This window comes from Populus trichocarpa, chromosome 14 (assembly GCF_000002775.5).
Source record: "Populus trichocarpa isolate Nisqually-1 chromosome 14, P.trichocarpa_v4.1, whole genome shotgun sequence".
In the NCBI taxonomy this organism is placed as follows: Eukaryota; Viridiplantae; Streptophyta; class Magnoliopsida; order Malpighiales; family Salicaceae; genus Populus; species Populus trichocarpa.
In genome coordinates, this window is record NC_037298.2 from 1,647,202 (window position 1) to 1,667,546 (window position 20,345).

General features: G+C 33.2%; 4 protein-coding genes across 4 annotated transcripts; 3 read left to right on the forward strand and 1 right to left on the reverse strand.

Moving 5' to 3' along the window:
* Positions 1 to 1,170: 1,170 nt before the first annotated feature.
* On the forward strand, positions 1,171 to 3,692 carry LOC18104871 (subtilisin-like protease SBT3). The gene has a single exon (XM_006374851.3). The coding sequence runs from the start codon at positions 1,298 to 1,300 to the stop codon at positions 3,623 to 3,625; it is 2,328 nt and encodes a 775-aa protein (XP_006374913.2). The 5' UTR covers positions 1,171 to 1,297; the 3' UTR covers positions 3,626 to 3,692.
* A 5,587-nt stretch (positions 3,693 to 9,279) lies between these two features.
* Positions 9,280 to 11,091, forward strand: LOC18104872 (uncharacterized). The gene is made up of 3 exons (XM_006374852.3): positions 9,280 to 10,003; positions 10,087 to 10,272; positions 10,367 to 11,091. The coding sequence occupies exons 1-3, from the start codon at positions 9,518 to 9,520 to the stop codon at positions 10,649 to 10,651; spliced, it is 957 nt and encodes a 318-aa protein (XP_006374914.1). The 5' UTR covers positions 9,280 to 9,517; the 3' UTR covers positions 10,652 to 11,091.
* A 1,730-nt stretch (positions 11,092 to 12,821) lies between these two features.
* On the reverse strand, positions 12,822 to 13,528 carry LOC18104873 (protein RALF-like 34). The gene has a single exon (XM_006374853.3). The coding sequence runs from the start codon at positions 13,421 to 13,423 to the stop codon at positions 13,058 to 13,060; it is 366 nt and encodes a 121-aa protein (XP_006374915.2). The 5' UTR covers positions 13,424 to 13,528; the 3' UTR covers positions 12,822 to 13,057.
* A 3,878-nt stretch (positions 13,529 to 17,406) lies between these two features.
* On the forward strand, positions 17,407 to 20,064 carry LOC7464919 (probable BOI-related E3 ubiquitin-protein ligase 2). Its single transcript, XM_002320746.4, has 4 exons — positions 17,407 to 17,592; positions 17,685 to 17,785; positions 18,041 to 18,351; positions 19,493 to 20,064. The coding sequence occupies exons 1-4, from the start codon at positions 17,519 to 17,521 to the stop codon at positions 20,018 to 20,020; spliced, it is 1,014 nt and encodes a 337-aa protein (XP_002320782.4). The 5' UTR covers positions 17,407 to 17,518; the 3' UTR covers positions 20,021 to 20,064.
* The last annotated feature ends 281 nt before the right edge of the window (positions 20,065 to 20,345 follow it).

The window sequence follows — 20,345 nt, forward strand, 5'->3', positions numbered from 1 at the left end:
AAATTTCCGGAAAATAAAATAAGCAAGAGAGAGACAATGGAGAAACAAATAAATTCCATATTTTATTACAAAATGCATCACTAGTTTACAGCCAAGATTTATTTTCATCACAAGCAATTAGTTTTGGTAACATTATGTTTTGTATTTTATAAATAGTATATATTCTACAATGAAATTGTACTAATTTAGGACCCGAGAAATTAAAAAAACAAAAACACCAGCCACGCTAATATTATAATTCAAAGTTTAAAGAAAATTTTGCTAAATAATAAATATTTTTAACAAAATATTAAACAAATAAATCCCATATTTTAATTTCCCACAAAATGCATCAATTCAAGTTCACGCTTAAGATTTATTCTCACGAACAAACAAAAATATATACTAGTTGATTTCATAACCTTCTACTACCTAAAATTCTAAATGCAATATGAAGCAGAAAATAAATAAATAAAATTTAATATATTTGCAATTTGACAATTTTCTAGCTGGGTTCTAATAAATGTTTCTCTATTTACGTTATCAAATGGAGATTGTATTAATTACTTTTGAGTACATTCTTTGAATTTGATTATAACATGTTGCTTTATGTTTTAAAATCTATATTTTAATTATGTGATTCTTGTTGAACATTCTTAAATTAAAAACTTTTTTACTGTAAACCCCACTATGTTGGATTAAAAAATACATTATGATGATAGAGCAGTCAATAAGAGTAAGAAATAATAATAATAATTAAGTTTTATAACTGGAAGAGTAAGATTTATCTAACGTGTGACTATTGAATACAGCTTGGCAATTGAAGAAGAGTATCAATCGACTAATTAATGATCAACCACATTATTAATAATGAGCTCCAATTATTATAGAGTTGGTTTCGCTTGTACATATCACATGGGCATAATTAAACCTAGTTAGTGAGGCTGGATTAAATTCGGTAACTCGATTAACTTGATTTTAGTTTGGTTTGGTTTGGTTTATATTAGTTTTAATTTCTAATTTGTTTGAAGGTTGATTTAGTTATGTTTGATTAATTTATCTGATTAGGTAAAATATAGATAAAATGCTATTAATTTAACTTTAATGATTTTAATTTATATCCAAAACAACATGTGAATAAACCCATTTGGATTGTAATGGATAGATATCAACGACATTAAAAAAAAAAAAAACAATTATATATACATGGAGGATATCGAGCTGACATCCTTCTTCTGAATTCGCTATATAAGAACAAGCCTAGACAACTTCACTACAGAATTCTCCAAAGACTATCTCCTCCCATTAAACATTGCACATGGCTTCTCATCGCAATGTTCTCTTGTATAAGTTGTGGGTTTGCTTTATCACTATCCTATACTTCACTGAAACATTATCACAAACCGACAATTATATTGTTCACATGGATTTATCCGTGATGCCCAAATCCTTTTCAGGCCAGCATCATTGGTACTTGTCCACTCTTGCTTCTGTATCTGATGTCGCTGATAGTAGCACCGCCAGGGCCAGTGAAGCCACCTTGACTGCCTCTTCTAAACTTCTTTATAGTTATACTCATGTTGTCAATGGTTTTAGTGCTAGTCTCACTCCTTCTGAGCTCGAGGCTTTAAAAACGTCTCCAGGCTACATTTCTTCCATTAAAGACTTACCTGTTAAACATGACACAACTCATTCACCCAAATATCTTGGCCTTACACCTCAGTCCCCAGCATGGAAGGCGTCGAATTATGGTGACGGTATCATTATTGGGTTGGTGGACACAGGTGCCTGGCCAGAAAGCGAGAGTTACAATGACCATGGAATGCCTGAAATTCCAAAGACTTGGAAAGGAGAATGTGAGAGTGGCACTCAATTCAACTCCTTAATGTGCAACAAAAAGCTCATTGGAGCTCGATTTTTCAACAAAGGCCTGATCGCAAAGTATCCCAATATCACCATATCTATGAATTCGACACGCGACACGGAAGGCCATGGGACCCACACATCTACCACAGCTGCTGGAAATTTTGTGGAAGGTGCATCATATTTCGGCTATGCCAAAGGAACTGCTAGTGGCGTGGCTCCACGGGCACATGTAGCCATGTACAAGGCTCTGTGGGATGAAGGTTCTTATACAACCGATTTAATTGCTGCAATTGATCAAGCAATTAGCGATGGTGTAGATGTATTATCTATGTCATTGGGCTTGGATGGACTTCCTTTGAATGAAGACCCTATTGCCTTGGCAACATTTGCAGCCATAGAGAAGAATATATTCGTGTCTACTTCTGCTGGAAACGAAGGGCCTTTCCGCGAGACACTACACAATGGCATACCTTGGGTGTTAACAGTTGCTGCTGGCACTCTGGACCGTGGATTTGATGCAGTTTTGACACTTGGCAATGGAATTTCAATCACAGGCTCATCTTTCTATTTGGGGAGTTCATCATTTAGCGACGTACCAATCGTTTTCATGGATGACTGTCACACAATGAGGGAATTGATTAAAATTGGACCGAAGATTGTGGTCTGTGAAGGTGCGTTTGACAGCAACGACTTAAGTGACCAGGTTGAAAATGTCAGCAGCGCAAATGTTACTGCAGGTGTCTTCATAACAAATTTCACAGACACTGAGGAATTCATCGGGAATGGATTTCCAGTTGTGATTGTGAGTTTAAAGGATGGGAAAACCATCATAGATTACATCAAAAACAGCAACAGTCCACAAGCAAGCGCAGAATTTCGGAAAACAGATCTGGGGATTGAACCAGCTCCGAGACTCACTAGTTACAGTTCTAGAGGGCCATCCACGAGCTGTCCATTGGTCATGAAGCCTGACATTATGGCTCCTGGTTCACTAATCTTAGCTGCATGGCCTCAAAATATTGCTGTGGATTCGAACAATTCACAGCCTATGTTCAGCAATTTCAATATATTGTCAGGGACATCCATGGCTTGTCCGCATGCAGCTGGAGTGGCTGCACTCCTGAGGAAGGCACACCCTGATTGGAGCCCAGCTGCTATGCGATCAGCCATGATTACCACTGCTGATACAATGGATAACACCATGGAACCTATTAAAGATATTGGTTTTGGTAATAGAATAAATCCAGCTACCCCTCTAGACATGGGAGCTGGACAAGTTAACCCCAACAAAGCTCTAGACCCAGGTCTCATTTATGATGTTAATTCAACTGATTATGTGAGATTACTTTGTGCCACAAATTTCACTGAAAAACAGATCCAAGTTATCACAAGATCATCTTCTATCGATTGTTCCAACCCATCCAGTGACCTCAACTACCCTTCTTTTATTGCCTACTTCAATGATAAAAAATCCCCATCAAATCTGACCATTGTGCGAGAATTTCATAGGACAGTGACCAATGTTGGAGAGGGAACATGTATTTACACAGCAAGTGTGACTCCCATGAGTGGGTTAAAAATCAATGTCATGCCAGACAAGTTGGAGTTTAAGACAAAGTACGAGAAGCTAAGCTACAAACTGACTATTGAAGGTCCAGCACTTCTGGACGAAACAGTGACCTTTGGTTCTCTCAATTGGGCTGATGCTGGGGGTAAACATGTTGTCAGGAGTCCCATAGCGGCAACAAGTTTGAGCCCAGAATTGTCTTCGAAGAATTAATTAACTGACTTGTATACTCTGCAAGTTAACTTATATAGCTTTTAATAAATTATATATAATTGGTGAAGGAACTTTCGTGGAAAGGCCATTTTTTTTTGTGGTTGCTGTCATAGTTGCTCACACATATCCATCACGAGGAAGAAACAAACAGTAAGCCAATCAAGCTGTTTATAATTGACAAAACGCAACACAATTTCTTTATAGATAAATTCGAGCTGTTAATTTGTTGCATGTGCAGAGGTTAGCCCCATTATAATGAATTATTTGAATGTTTCTATATTTTATTTATCATCTTAATTATTAGGAATGCATGTGATTTAGACCGTAGAAAATTGATATAAATATATAATTTTAAATAAAAATGATCAGATCCAAACCAGCTGGATTTTGAGTTTTTATATTTGATATAAAAACAACATTATTTTGAATTAAAAATTAAAAAAAAATGAAGATATGAGTTGCTGAGGATAAAACGTTATCAAAACTTCATTTTGCTTTCTTAAGAACGTTATCCATACATCTAGCTATTGTAATATCATGATACAATTTTGATGGTTTTTTTTTATTTTTTTGTTGTTTATATGATGATTACTGGAGACTTATATTATCATTAATTTTAGAACCTATAAGATTAGTTAAAATACATACAAGTTGCTCCGAACACTTGCGTAAAACTAAAAAAAAGATAATAACTTTACCTTATAACAATACACGACAGGACCATACAATAACAACTATATAATATAAAATACACCATCCCCGTGTTAATCCCACGCCGACAAGTATAGCCATAGCCCGTGACTCCAGGCATTAGAAAGCAGTACTGACTACTGAGTCAGTCTACTGATGTGACGTATATGACAGTTTCCCTTTCACACAGATAGGAAGAGTCAGGGGCGGAATCAGGGGGCTGGCTTCGAGGAAAAAAAATTTAAGACAATTTCAGACATAGTTTTAAAAACCACTAAAGACATAGTTTTAAAAAAACTATGTAAAACTGTCTGAAATTTTTTAAGGCAATTTCAGACATAGTTTTAAAAAACAATTTTAGACAATAATTAAAAAAAAAACAATGTATATTTCCTATATCAATAATAAATAAAGCATTCTATATGTTATAAAATAATTCAAAGATCATTAAAAGAAAAAAGAAAATTAAAGGCACGTAGTAGTGAAAACCAACAAATAAACATTAGTATACGGAATTCCTAACATTGATTTCATCTAACCATCTGTTTCTAAGATACTGTTTACAGAATTATTGAAAATATTATTTTTCATAACTATCAAAGAAAAAATACCACCAAATTATAACAACACCCAAAAATTATCAAGAAAAATCAGTAAGGTAAAATAATATATCTATATTCAAGTATTTATCTTCAATAATATCATCTAAATAATGTAATTGCGGTTATTTTTTAAAGTATTTTTTACTCGGAAATATATCAAAATAATTTTTGTTTATTTTTTAAAAATTATTTTTAACATCAGCACATTAAAATAATCTAAAAGCACCAAAAATATATTAATTTGAAGTAAAATAAAATAAAATAAAATTTAAATTTAAAAAAATATATATTTTTAAAATGAACAAACAAACAGTAGCATCTCATACCTCATTTTGAGTTATTTTTCATTACACACTTTTATAAGAATAGTTCCACGATCTAACCCAGCCCAGACAACTTGCAAATTGAGGAGCCAATTCAAAAAAAAAATTTACCAAAAACAACTTTGTTTTAGTTTTTTTTTTTATAAATATAACACTATTATTTTGATTAAAAAAAATCTTACTTGACAGAAAACTTGTTTGATTTAGATTTCAGATTATTAAATCACCAGTTCATCCCACAAAGAGTTTTATAACTATGAAAATAAGTATAAAATCACCATCCAACGCAGTCAAGATGCTGCATGAGAGACAATGTGCTCAATATACAGAATCTCTAAAATTTGTATGGGCTGTAGTTGAATTTGCGACAGGATGACAGAGAACAGTAGTCCAAGATGCAGAATTTCTCCACGTTTTCAGGTCCACCCATTTTGGATGCTGGATTTCCTTGATTTTCTTTCTGCTTTATAATTCCAGCCCATACTCTCACATGTTCTGGCTGAGAAATGGAGAAAGCTAGCTGCAAGCATCTGCCCATCACTGAATGGAACAGATATAAAGCTAAGAAAACTACAAACTTTGATCATCAATTTGTCAGTTAAGATAAGAAGATGGGATTTTGCAGCCATTTCTTCCACCAATTTTCAGCTTCATTTAGTCAATCGGATGGTTCAACAAAATCTAATGAAGGGTGGCTTATCATGGAAGATGGAGATTCGATGTGGCTGGTTTGATGCCCAGAGAAATCGGATGATTCAACAAAATCTCAAAAGTCAAGAAAAAATTAACTCAATTCAATAATTAAATATTTATGTTGTTTATAAATCTTAAACTTGAAATCTTATAAACCTGATCCACTTTAGTTTTTAATTCAATTTTAATTAAAAATAATAAAAGAAAAAAAACAAAACAAAGTACTATTTTAATAAATAATACTCTATAAGAAGAGATGTTATTCCAATAAATAATACTTTATAAGAAGAGATATAATGAAACCGTCTTCTTAATTAATTCAATTCTAATTAATTATGTTTAGAATTTAAATGATTGCATCAGTTTTAAAAAACATCAGACAATCCCTTATTAATCTAATGAATTAATTAATTCAAGATTAAATAAATATTTAATAATTTCCGGTTTCGATTCCGTATTTGAATTATACAGACAGTATATAGGTCATTGTTATTTTAGTACAGTCCTTTCGTAGGAGCCAAGAGAGCCCACCAGTAAAGGCAGCTCTTCAATCGAAGCCTGAATGGGCTGCTGTGTCGCATATTCATGGGCTGGAAGATCTGAGTCCGGTTCATAAAATTCTGTGTTGTCTCAGCCATGTTTCCTCCACCTCTAATTGCAATCAAAATTAAATTAAATGAACATTATAATATAATTAATTTTTGGTGGTAAGTTCTTCATGTCGTGGAGATTGATTCATGAACGGACCGACCAGAGGAAACAGGAGTGAGTCCACACGCCCTGGATCTGCAATCACGAGACCTGTAATGACTAAAGTGCCCTTATCCTTTCCTTGGAATTCCACGTTTTGCCCAATGGGCTCGTTAGACTGCACCGCCTGCTGACATTGGAAATGGATACTTTTCCTTTTTTTTTCTAATTTCTAAAATACTTTTATTAACCATGTTATTTAGGAAAGAAGAACACTCTAATTTTCTCTACTTCTCGGAGATTGAGGCAGTGATCATGGATAAATTATATACTGCATAATTGGGTTGCGATTATTTGTAAAAGATTTTTCATTTTTAAAAAAAAAATCTATGAAATATAAAATTAAAAAAAAAAACATGTTTATTAACTGGGAATGGAAATTATTTTTTCAAAACTTCACTTTTTTTGAAAAAATCAAAGACATTAAAATAGTTGTTTTTTCAAATTCCACGCTATAAAAATAAGATTCGTGTTTGGAAGGCATGTATTATATACTTTTTTAAAAAAAGTATTTAATAAATATTTTTCCTTAATTTTTTTAAAAAAAGTATTTTTTTAAAAGTAAAGCTATAGAACGGAAGAATCATGGGGATGCCAGTTCAAATAACGTGAGGCAGCATCCTTCCACGTGGGTTCACATGTCCATTCAAAGCCCAAAGTCACGAGCAATGTTATTAAACATGTTCTGGATTTTATATCAATTTAGGTAGAAATTGATCTGTCATGTCCAGTCAAATACGTTTAAGCGGATAAATCAATTAGCGAATTAATCACTCTGTCAAAACTTAAATGAATTCTGGCGTCATTTTTTTTCTAAAATATTATTTTTTTTTAAATCTTAAAATTATAATGATCCAAGCTGAGTTTTATAACTTTATTCACGAGCTTATAGCCACTATTTCCTTTATTGTTATGCAATTTTCCCCTCTCGTTTTTTTTTTTTTTTTCCAGTTTCAGTAATTGGCAATACAAAATATCGGTGATATAGTCTAGAGAGACAGTCAAGTTAAACCTACGGGACCATGGAGTTAGGGGTGAGCAAAAAAATCAAAAAACTAAGAAAACCAGAAAAAAAATAATCGAAAAAACCGAACCGTGAAAAAAAACCGTTAAACCGATTAAAATTTTGAAAACCGTTAAACCGATTAAAATTTTGAAAAAATCAGCCGGTTCGGTTCGGTTTTGATTTTATAAGCCTAAAATCGAACCGAACTCAAACCGAAAAAAACAAAAAAAAACCTAGCCAAACAGTCAAAAAATCGAGCCAAAACGAGCCAAAACCGATCCAAATCGAAAAAATCGAGCCAAACCGGATTTTGTCCTAAAAACCGAACAGAACCGAAACCGATCGGTTTGAACCGGTTTCAATTCAGTTTCAGTTTTTTTTAAAAAAAAAATTCGGTTTAATTATTTTTTTTTAATAAAAATCAAACCAAACTAAAAATGATCACCCCAACATTGAATGCATTACCCTGCAGGGAAAGCCTTGATCCATGGATAACTCTTTTTTATGAAAGAAAATAATAACTTGTGTAATTTGTATAGAAGGAGATAAAATAATAATAATCTTAGTACGGGAAAGATGGTGGTGGAATAATTTAAGATTATGTTTGGTTTGTGTTTAAAAATATGTTTTGTTGAAGTGAGAATTATAAAAATATAAAATAAAGTTGTTTATAAATCTATTTTGAAATGAGTTTTTATATTTTAAAAATATAAAATACATAAATTATATATGTTTATCTCTATTATCTTGTATTTTTTTATATTAAGACAACAAACTAACACTATCTATTTATTAAAAAACAAATCCAACGTAAAAGCATAATTAGACCTTAACTTCGAGTTCGCTATGGGTCAGTGGCCCAAATTCTTCTCGCACCATGATTTTTCATCATCCTCGGATCCTAACGGCGAATCATCAATGGTATGACTCCATTTTTCTTTTCCTTTTCCTTTTCTTTTTCTTTTTCTTTTTCTATCCTTAAAGATAGTTTAAACCATACCCCAACTACTCTCAACTCTCTATTGTAGACTTTACATTATAGATATTAAACTTGACATGACATGAAGAATTGATTAAAAATTTTTAGGAGTTGGAATTTAAACTTGGTTAAATTTCTAATCAAATTAGATAAAATATTAATATTTTAAATTCAGTCTAACAATAATATTCTTTTGAATTCAAGTAAGTTGACTAGATAAAATATAGATTAATTTGATATGATTGGATAATATTTTTATATAAATAATTGTATTCTATAACTACATGCATAGAAAAGACACCACCGAAAGATTGTTTGGCACAATAATTTAGTTATAATTTTGTTGTTTTTTAAATTTTTTTTACTTTAAGTGATTTTTTTGTATTTTAAAATTATTTTAATATATTGTTAACAAAATAAATTTTTAAAAATAAAAAAAATTATTTAAATAAAAAACTTTTAAAAATAATATTTACTACTTTGCCCAACATTCACACTGAATAAAAGATACGATGTGCGGTGCCACCTGTGAATTGACTGTCACGTAATTAGCTCCTCGCCTCTTCCTCTACCCAACCCTAACAATATATTACATCTTAATCCTGACAGATTGACACGGAACACCTGTTCTGTCTTTGTGCTATAAACATTCCACGCCTTAATTGCCCACGAGTTGACAAACCCAATCTCTCACAATTTCCACACGGTCACCATCATTTCCAGCAAGCCCACGGAGAATAAAAACACCAAATTCTCCAATTTTATATGACTCAGTGTGCTCAATCAAAGCAAAAATCTGATTAAGACCTAAGAGCGTGTTTGCATTCTTTGAGGACACACCACAAAAAAATGCACGCCAAGACAGACTCAGAGGTCACTAGTCTAGCACCATCATCTCCCACAAGATCTCCACGCCGGCCAGTTTACTACGTACAGAGCCCATCACGTGACTCTCACGATGGAGAGAAAACTACGACGTCTTTTCATTCCACCCCTGTACTCAGCCCCATGGGATCCCCACCTCATTCTCACTCCTCTGTTGGCCGCCACTCGCGTGAATCCTCTTCAAGCCGGTTTTCTGGGTCGTTGAAACCTGGATCGCGCAAGATCTCACCAAATGATGCGTCTAGAGGGGGTCGAAAGGGACAAAAACAGTGGAAAGAGTGTGATGTTATTGAAGAAGAAGGACTTCTTGATGATGAAGAGCGTCGAAAGGGTCTCCCTCGTAAATGCTATTTCCTAGCTTTTGTTCTTGGTTTCTTTATCCTGTTCTCTTTTTTTTCTTTGATTCTTTGGGGGGCAAGCAAGCAACAGAAACCCAAGATCACAATGAAGGTATATTATATTTTAATTTATTCTCACGAAAATTATTACAATTGAGGAAATTGGTTGGCTTTAATTGGTTTATTCTCTTGCAGAGTGTTACATTTGAGCAATTTAGAATCCAAGCTGGTTCTGATTCAACAGGAGTGGCAACTGATATGATCTCTGTGAACTCCACAGTGAGAATGACCTATCGCAACAAAGGAACATTTTTCGGAGTCCATGTGACCTCAACACCTCTGGATCTATCCTACTCTGAAATCACTCTAGCATCAGGAAGTGTAAGCCAACTGAAATCTTGCTTTTCCTATATTAGTTCAAAAGAAATGAAGATATTTCTGAAAGTTCTCTAATTTGGTGATTTGGGTATTGCAGATCAAGAAGTTTTACCAGTCAAGGAAGAGCCAGAGATCGGTAGCAATATCTCTTATCAGCGATAAAATACCATTATACGGGAGTGGGGCTGCGTTTAGCAGTTCAACAGGGACAGCTACATTACCAGTGCCTCTAAAAGTGAACTTCGTTGTTAGATCAAAAGCATACGTTTTGGGAAAATTGGTTAAGCCAAAATTCAACAAGAGAATCGAGTGTGATTTCACTTTTGATCCAAAGAAGCTCAACGTCCCAATCTCGCTCCAGAAGGCTTGCACATATGATTGATCATCTGTCATCACATGAAGAGGAATTTCACATTTTTTTCTTTTAATTCATTATTTTGTTTCGAGGACAAGAACCTAGAAAGTCAGTGTGGAAATGGAAAACAGCTCAGCAGGCAAACAGGGCAAGGCGAGTCACACACGGTATTGGACCTTTTGGTTTGCCCAGCTGCCCATAGAGGGAAAATAATTAACGCCTTGCATTCGGCGGTGCCTTGTGAGTTGTGAGTGGTGACTCTCTATTTGTTTATTTTCCCTACCCATGTATTTTATATATATATATAGCTAGAATTTGATGTAAACGTGAGTGTTAATTCATGTGTTAGCGCTACCATTCGTGTAATTTAGTTCTTTGATAAAGCTTTACCCCACGATGTAATCTTGTTCACAAGTTATTTTCTTTTGGTCTCTTAGAATTCATCAATTGGCCTGTTAAATTTGTTAGCTGTAGCCTTTATCTGCTTTAAATTTCTTTCATTTCAGTGTAATTGCCTAATTGGGGTTCGATAATTGGTAAAGGTGTGTTAGACCTCGTCTCTTTCGATAACAAATCCATTGGCAAAATTTGAGGGATTGGGCACCCCATTCCACGGCAAAATATGACAAAATTCAGCTTTCTTTTTCCCACAGCCTCAAAAAAAATGTCATTTAAGGTAACATTTGGTTACAGTATTAAAAATAAGATAGAGATAATATTTGATAATTATTTTAACATAAAAGAGTCAGAATTAATAAAGACAAAGGGAATATATATCCGCTCTGTATTTCTTATTTATTATTTTAAAAATATAGAAATTCATTCAAAAAAATATAATTATTTTTATGTTTTTATTCTTGTTTTTTAACCAAATATATTTTTATCTCCATGAACCTTATTTTTTCTATTTTAATACATAATCAAACACAATATAAAATATATAATGTACAATTTTTAAGCGAATGTACCTACTCTGTGGAATTCCCTTTACAAATCATCGATTTATCCCTTAAGTGATTGTAGATTTTAGAGCCACCGAAGAAGACATATCTTTCACATTAATCTCGTATATTTAGAAAAAAAACTAATATATTTTTAGATATTAATCCTAGAATTTGAATTCAAAAATACAAACAAAAAAAAAATTCTTTAACAACCAAATCATAATCCTCCAATTATTGAGACAATAATATGGAAATGATAGCTTGGATATTAATCAAAGCATCTAAAGCGCCGCATCGATTCCTTGTCTTCTCCAGTGTCGGACAAATCAAGAGGTGAAGCCCCCTGAATCTCTGCACATGCTAACCAGCGAGGACAAGGTCGATAAATAATCATAAATTTGGCGTCGACTATTAGCGAGGAGAATCAATAACAATCCATCTCGTCATCTTCAACTACATTTACAACAACTTTGATTTTTTCACCTAATTTTTTAATCATTGCATGATCTTTAGCATCGAAAAATCTCGCATTAGACTTTAATGGAGGTGAGCCATGCACCTACTCGTTTTCCACATTCTAATTAATGCCGATGAATTTGAAAAGGAAGATGATGAAAGAAGGAACAAAAAACAATGCCATTATAGTTATAGATCAGGAAGGAAGGAAGGAAGGTATCTTGTTATCTTGGAAGACTTGATGGATAGCGTATGGTACAATTTCGCTCACTCAAATACTCAATGGTGATGGCTTCCTGGTTGCCATCCTAGAAATGGTGAGGGTGACAAGCATCCATTATAGACTGAAAACAGTGCTCCTGTGATTTTCTTTCTCCTCCTCTGTTTCTTTAACCATCTCCCTTTTTTTCCAAAAAGCAACAACGTAGGGACTTGTTTGAACACTTGGCTCTTTATTTAGAAATACTGAAATTAACGTTGTCAAATTAGGGGGTCAAAATGAAACAAAAACGGTGTCGAATCACTCCATTCCTTGCATAAAACGACGCCAAAAAGATAGGTCATTTACAAAAATTAACTCTTTTTTTTTAAGATGGAGACAAAAAATGTTTTTATCCCTGTTTTCACATACCAAATATAATGTTTTTTTTATCTTATACATGTCTCTTGCATCGTGTATATACTTTCAGACTCAACTCAAGAAACAAAAACAATAAATCAAGACCTTGTTTTTGGATAAATAGAACGAGGGAAATTTAGTGCAAGCAGGTGAAATAACTGTGCTGTGATAAGAAGAATTGCATTGAAACTAGTGATTTTATAATAAGATTTCACTAATTATTCGCTGCAACCATAAGTTTTTTCGCTGAGGTAAGACGCACAAATTCAATAAAATATGTGCTGTCTCAACACAAGCCCAGCGAGAGCAGCCATGACTTAGAAAACGCTTTCCTTTCTGGGATGGACAAACCAAATAACTTCACTACACATATGGGGAAAATGTACGAAAGAGAAAGCAAAATCAAGCAAGCTCTTATCTCCTGCAGTGAGTGATACAAGAGCAACCTCTGGTGTAAGGGTTAGCCTGTCCTCTTGATCGGAAACAGTAATGGGTATAGTAAGACCTCCCTGAGCGAGCTGGGCAAGGCACCCTGTTTGCAGAGAGAGCACCATATGATACGTAATAGTGCTTTGCTCTCCCATGCAGAGACCTCCTATGAGACCCGCCGCCATACTCTTCGTCTTCATTGTCACTTAACTCATCGTAGACAGACAACGCTGATGGCCATTCAAGATCTTCACTCGTCAGTTGGATGAAATCCTTTAAATCAACCTGAGCTTTAACAACAATGAGAAAAGTTAAGGAGGCAGCAATCAAACTCAGAGCTGAAACCCTCATGGTTGCAGGATTTCCTATTGCACTAGCAAGAATGACTGGAGAGTGGAGATTGTGGGACCTAAAATATATAGGAGAGCGTTGAAATTATTAATGTGGATTGGGGTTCGTGACATCTAGTATAACCTCCATAAATTAATAACTTGATTTATATATTAATGTGGAAACTTGAAAGATGGAATGAAGTGAAATTATTATTTTGGATCGGGTTTTTTACATGTGGATTTAAAACTTGATTTAAATTTAGTTAGTTTTGAATCAGATCAAACTTGCATAACCCAACAAATTAACCTGCATGTAATCTAATTATCTGGACTAAACTCGAGTGAAATCAAAATGGGTTAATTCAAAGAAGTTTTTTTGTAATACAACATCGTTTTGAGATAACCGAACAATCCAGATCCTCATCCGATTAAGATTTCATATCAGGATTGACATTTATGATCGAGAAACACGGAGTCACATGGAAATGGGAATTCTTTTTTGATACATGAAAGGGATTTTATTTGTTCACTGGAATTGGGCTGGGGACATCAGATTCACAACCCTTGCCAGTTTGCCTGCCTTAATTAACGCTGCTTCTTGTGCGGTGCTGAAACATGCCATTTCTTTAAACATATTGATTCTGGATTTGTTTTTGTTTCGGTCTGATTCATCCAATACAGACAACTGTAGATCAGTATTCTCTGTGCAAGTGGGCTTCACGGGTAACATGTTCTTCGTGTACTCTTCACATTCACTGTCTTTTTTCCCTTCTTTTTTTTTTCACGTTCACGGGATAGACCCAGAACCATTATCATCGACGTAAAATTTTCAATGTACTGTTTGAAATCATAAAATATTTGAAAAATAAGACAGAGGAGCAGATTAATTAATTATATAAAATCTTCCTGCCTGTGCCTGGTGAGCGTTGTAATCTCCTTGTCACTTGTTATTTGCTAACAAGATGCTTATCCGGTTGCCTTTTTCAACATGAACAAATTTTTCTATACTAAGTGATTAGCATAAAACTGTTGTCTAATTGTCACAAGAAACTAGATTATATTGAAACCATGACATAAACCTACCAGTGTACATACAAAACAAAAATATTAAATTATAAATAAAAGATTGAAACTAATTATCTCCTAGTACGAATATTAAAAGCATATATTGAAATAATATTTAAAGTAAATTAAAGCATGTAAAATACTTAATTATTGAAACTCTTAAATTTTTTATTGTTATTAATTAAGACTTTATTATTTCTCACTTGATGTAAAATGATTTTTTTCATAATAAATTTCTTAGGATTTCAATAACAACAACTTGTTTAGTACATTCCTAAATATATAAGGTCTAATGAAATCAAAGAAATTATAATCAATATTTTTCTACAAAGACCGAATCTAAGCTCTAGAGTAAAAGGAAATGTTAGAAGAACAAGTCAAAGAAAAACCAATAGCAAAAGAAAAAAAAAAACTCAAGAAATTTCATATAACTTTCCACCCGTCCAAAACATCTATTTATAGAACTTGGGAACCAAAACATTAATCTATCATAATTCATAAATTTTTATTAATTATTATGAATATTCATATTGATGAAATATATTCATAACTCATGAATTACTCATAATAATATTTATTCTCGTCATGTAATTAATGTACTCATATTCATGTACTAAAATATTTTAGAGAGTAAGAGAAATTACTGGTTAATCAACTTAATAGCAAATATTTCTTGTTAATCAAATTTAAGTCCAAACTCATGAGTCCACAAGTCCACTGTCCAATCCACAAATGGAGAATTCAAGACACAATAAACTATAACAAATATACTAAATTGTATTGAGGATTTTCCGTAGCTAAAGACTCAGTACATTATTTATTACAATAGTTGGCTGCATGTGGGTAGTATTGATTTAATTGATTTAAGGGTATTTTAGTATTTTTATATGGGTCATTCGTCAGTATTGATTTGTGTGAGGGTATTTTTGTTTATACAATATTTTTATGAATAGTAAAACAACAAAAATATCCCCAAGAGTAAAAAAAAATAGTTGTTTCGGGTAGGAGCATATATGTATTTTTTGTTTTTCATATATAGTAGGTTTACAAATATACAATTATTTCAGGGGCATTAGAGTCCTTTGGCTCTGGTTTTGTTGTTAATTGTTGGTTTGCATGTGGGTAGAGTAGTAATTTACCATTAAAATAATATTTTTAATAAGAAAACGTTGTTGGCGTGTGTTCAACACATGCCAGCGAGTGGGTAGCATTTGCGTCATCAAGTGACATATGTGACGTCACCTGGTGGCCAAAATTGGCCTTCTGTTGTCTCCCTAGATGCGCCACTGTGTCCTCTTCCATATGGAGTGGTGTGTGACAACTTATGGTGGTTGGATTGTCGCTGATGGTCGTTTGATTTTTCTCTCTCCTGACACATAATGTACACCATTATCCTTTTTGTTTTTTACTTATCAATTTCAGTTCTAATTCTCTTAATTTCCTTTTATTTTGTTTTTTTTTCCATTTATAGAAGTATTTCTCTTTTCAATCTAGTCCTTCAATTATAATTTCTCATATGTTTTTTTTTTAAATTAGTCCTTATTCTTTTAATTTCTAATTTTTTTTCTTATTCCTTTTATAGAAGTTTATTTTTTCAATTTAGTTCTTCAATTGTAATTTCTCATATGTTTTGTTTTTTATTTCGGTCCTTATTTTTTTTTTCCTGAAACTTTTGTTGAAGTTTTTTTATCTTTCAATTTCATCATTCAATTAAATTTTTTATTTTGTTCTTTTGATTTGTTTTTCCTTTTATTAAAGCTTTTTTTCAATTCAATTTAACCCTCCAATTGAAAATTTTTATCCCTCTAATTAATGTTTTGTTTTCACCCTAATTTGTTTAGATCTTTTTGTATAATTGATTTTTTTTTCCTGATTTTATTTTTCAACATTTAATTTGTTAGAGATTCAGCTCTATACAATCTTATTATTATGCATTTATTTTTGTAATATTAATTTTATGTTTATCTTCAAGTTTTTTCTATGAGTTTATCCCGGTCTCATGACTTAAGTCATGAGTTTTGCATGCCTTTTTTAATATAAGTGTTTTTTTAGTTGTTATGTTTTTGTTTCTGTTTGGTATTTCAAGATATTATTCTAATTTTTCTATAATTTTATTTATTTATTTTATACAAATGAAGTTCATTTTTTTAAAATAAAAAATATTAATTTTTAAATAATATTGCTAATGTGTTCGGCCTTGCGTATTATTTTTTATGGGATAAGTTTATTCAGTCAGTTTCATTTGTATTTATCTTTTAAATCATAGGTTTTTTAGGATATGAATTTAACTTTTATTAATTTTAATAAATAAGTTCAGTAAGTACAATCAGGTGAATGTTTTATTTTATGTGATTAGATACCCTGATTTACATTCATCTCTTAATTTTTTTTATTATTAATATTTTTTTTATTCACATAAACAATTATTAATTTACCTCAAGCTTAGGCTTCTCTTTCAATTTATTGAGTTTGCCAGCAAACATATCTTTAAATAAGGGAACGTTGATATAATTATTGGGCAGGTGAGACGAAGGGTTTCCAATGATGTAGTTTTATTATATATAACAATTTCTAGGGTTTTTATGTCTAATGTTCTCTCCCAGACTCGTAAATCTATTAATCTTAGACTTAAGTACAAAAGGTGACGAACAAACCTTTTTGTTTTTTTCTTAAATATTATCTCTGAAATTTAAATTTAAAAACTTAAATAAAACAAACTTTCTTAACCACTAAAACCAACCACTTAAATTATTATCAAATACTAATCACGTAGAAATCATATAAACGACGTAGTTTAGCATCAAACATGGACAGGAAGCTAATACACTAGACCGGACCTAGCCCAATTAGTAGAGTCAAACGGTGAACCAAGAACCGGCCAAATTATTAATTAGCTAAACTATCGATGCCAAAACACAAACTCACAATAATTTCAGGCCCTTCTGGAAAATACTAAGAATCACCGCCATCGGCCACCTCGCCCTTCCCTATATGGACCGAGAGCCCATCTCTCTTCCCCCCCTCTCTCTCTAGAGTTTCCCTTCTCATCATGGCTCATCCCCAACACCAGTTTCAACAGCACTACCAACCTCAACAGCAACAACAACAACCTAAGAATTTGAGGTAAATTAGGTTAAAAAGGACAGTTTTTACATTGATTTCTTCCAAGGCTAACGTTTTTTTTTTTTTTTTTTATCAATTTTTATGCAATCCAGGAATTTATATGCAATCGACAGCCAGATTTCTCCGGCAGTGGCTTATTTTAATCCCTCTAATTTGCAAGATCAGTCTCAGCATCCTCCCTATGTCCCTCCTTGTAAGTTTCCCGACTTCTCTTTTTACTGCTTGATTTATTTTTCTAGCTAAGAAATCATTGCGAACTAGACGGTGGATTTTTTAATTTATTTGCTTATGTTAATTAATTAAAAAATATCAGCTACTAATTTTCTATCAATTTTAGGATAAATCAAGCTTGATTATTTACAATTTGGCTACCAAGTTTTATGTAATTAGCTAGCATGGTCTTAAATCAAGTCATAAAATCTTGGGTATTTTGTGGTTGTTGTTCTAGTTCATGTGGTGGGGTTTGCTCCGGGTCCTGGGAATGATGGCAGTGATGGGGGACTTGAATTGCAGTGGAATTATGGGCTAGAACCCAAGAGAAAGAGATTGAAGGAGCAAGACTTTTTGGAGAATAATTCCCAGATTTCCTCTGTTGATTTCTTGCAAGCACGATCAGTCTCAACTGGGTTAGGGTTGTCTCTTGACAATACCCGTGTTTCATCTTCTGGTGACTCGGCTTTGTTATCGCTTATTGGTGATGATATTGATAGTGAATTGCAGCGACAGGATGTGGAGGTTGATAAATTCCTCAAAATTCAGGTTGGGATTTGTTTAAAGATAACAGCTTTATTTCAATGCAAAATGACCTTACCTGTTGCCATTTTTTAGGTTTATTTGCTTCTCTTTCACTTTGTTACATTTTTTTGCTAGTTCATTGCACTTCATTTAATTTGCAAATACTGGTTGCTGCAGCTTCATTTAATATGTTTCTTATACTGATGTGTGTCATCTATGACCTGTTAGTTTAAGTAAGTACTTGATTACTTCACATCCCATGATTCAGAATTAAGCAGTTTGTGTATTGGGTCATGGATTTGTTTCTATATTGTTATGCAATATTTTTTGCATGTTTGCCTCTTGTCACAGTTAGGCTTTCAAAGTGATACTTCATGATGCATGAATTCCACGCTGCTCCTAGGAATTTGAAGTCTGCCTGTTTATCATTTTAACTTCAAAAGCACAGTTTTTTCAAAATCTAGAATAATGAAATATAAAGATAATTGGGAAGAGTTGGTCCTCTGTTTCTCTCTCTGGTGATAATGCTTCTTGTCAGTATCACTTCACTATTTATTTGTATCTAGTTTAATATATTTATTCAATTAGATGTAAGCATTTGCTTTGTGAATTGTTTTTGTAGGTTTAAAACTAATGTTGGACTACATTAAATCAATAGACTCAACAAAAAGATGGAAATTGCTAATCCTAGATGCATGGTGGTGTGGTTGTCTTTTGTCTGAGGATCTTTATGTTGTTCAGTAATTCTCTTAGGTGGCACCATGTAAAACATTCAAAATCATTGGAACTCAATGACTGCGTTCAACTTTCTAAGTAGAGTTCCGGAATTCCATTTGTTGTGGAAGTTAGTGTGAAAAATGTTTATAGAGGTATTCTGGAGGGTGTCGTTCTTTAATTTTTTCCTTTGGCTGTTCATGTCCTTCCGCTGTGAAGATTTGATCGGCTTTGCTTTTGTTTGCAGTGTTTTTTTCTTTGCTTTTGATTGAATTGATGGTTGTGGAGGAGAAGATGGGGTACACCAAACTGGTTTTACCTGCTGGACTTAATGGGAACTGTTCTTGCATTACTTGAATGTCTTTTTTTTCTTATTTTATTTTTTGCCTATCACGTTATCATAGTGTGAGGTGCGTGGAAAATATTTCTAACTTGCTTGTATGTCTAATAGGGTGATCGACTGCGGCAAACCATCCTAGAGAAGGTCCAAGCCGACCAACTTCAAACTATCTCACTTGTGGAAGAGAAGGTTCTTCAAAAACTTCGTCAGAAAGAAGCAGAGGTGGAGAGCATCAATAAGAAGAACATGGAACTTGAAGAGAAAATGGAACAGTTGTCTATGGAAGCAGGTGCATGGCAGGAACGGGCCAGATACAATGAAAACATGATAAATGCCATCAAGTTCAACATCCAGCAAGTCTATGCTCAAAGTAGAGATAGTAAAGAAGGTTGTGGTGACAGTGAGGTGGATGATACAGCTTCGTGCTGCAATGGCCGTGCCATTGATTTTCACCTGCTTTCCAATGACAATAATGACATGAAGGAGCTGATGACTTGTAAGGCTTGCAGAGTCAATGAAGTTTGCATGCTTTTGTTACCTTGTAAGCATCTCTGCCTCTGTAAGGATTGTGAAAGTAAGCTTAGTTTTTGTCCCCTGTGTCATTCCTCCAAGTTTATTGGCATGGAAGTTTATATGTAATGGGATACATATGAATCTCTAATGCTATCTAGTGTTATGTGCAATGTTCATGGCATTTTTATAATTGCTTATTGCTTGCATACTGGTTGCTGTTGCACTTTTGTGGTGTAAATGTTTCTTCAAACGTTCTGCATACAAAAAGACTTCCAGGTGCAAGGGGATTCTTTATCCATTTGGATGGTTTGTGTATGAATTGAAAGGAACTGAAAATTGGTATAAACAATTTGAAAATGTAGAAGTGAATTCTTCTTGTGTCATATATTTTTCTGGTGACATGTTGAAGTTTCTTTTTGAAGTATTTTGAATTATGACACTTGTTGCTTTG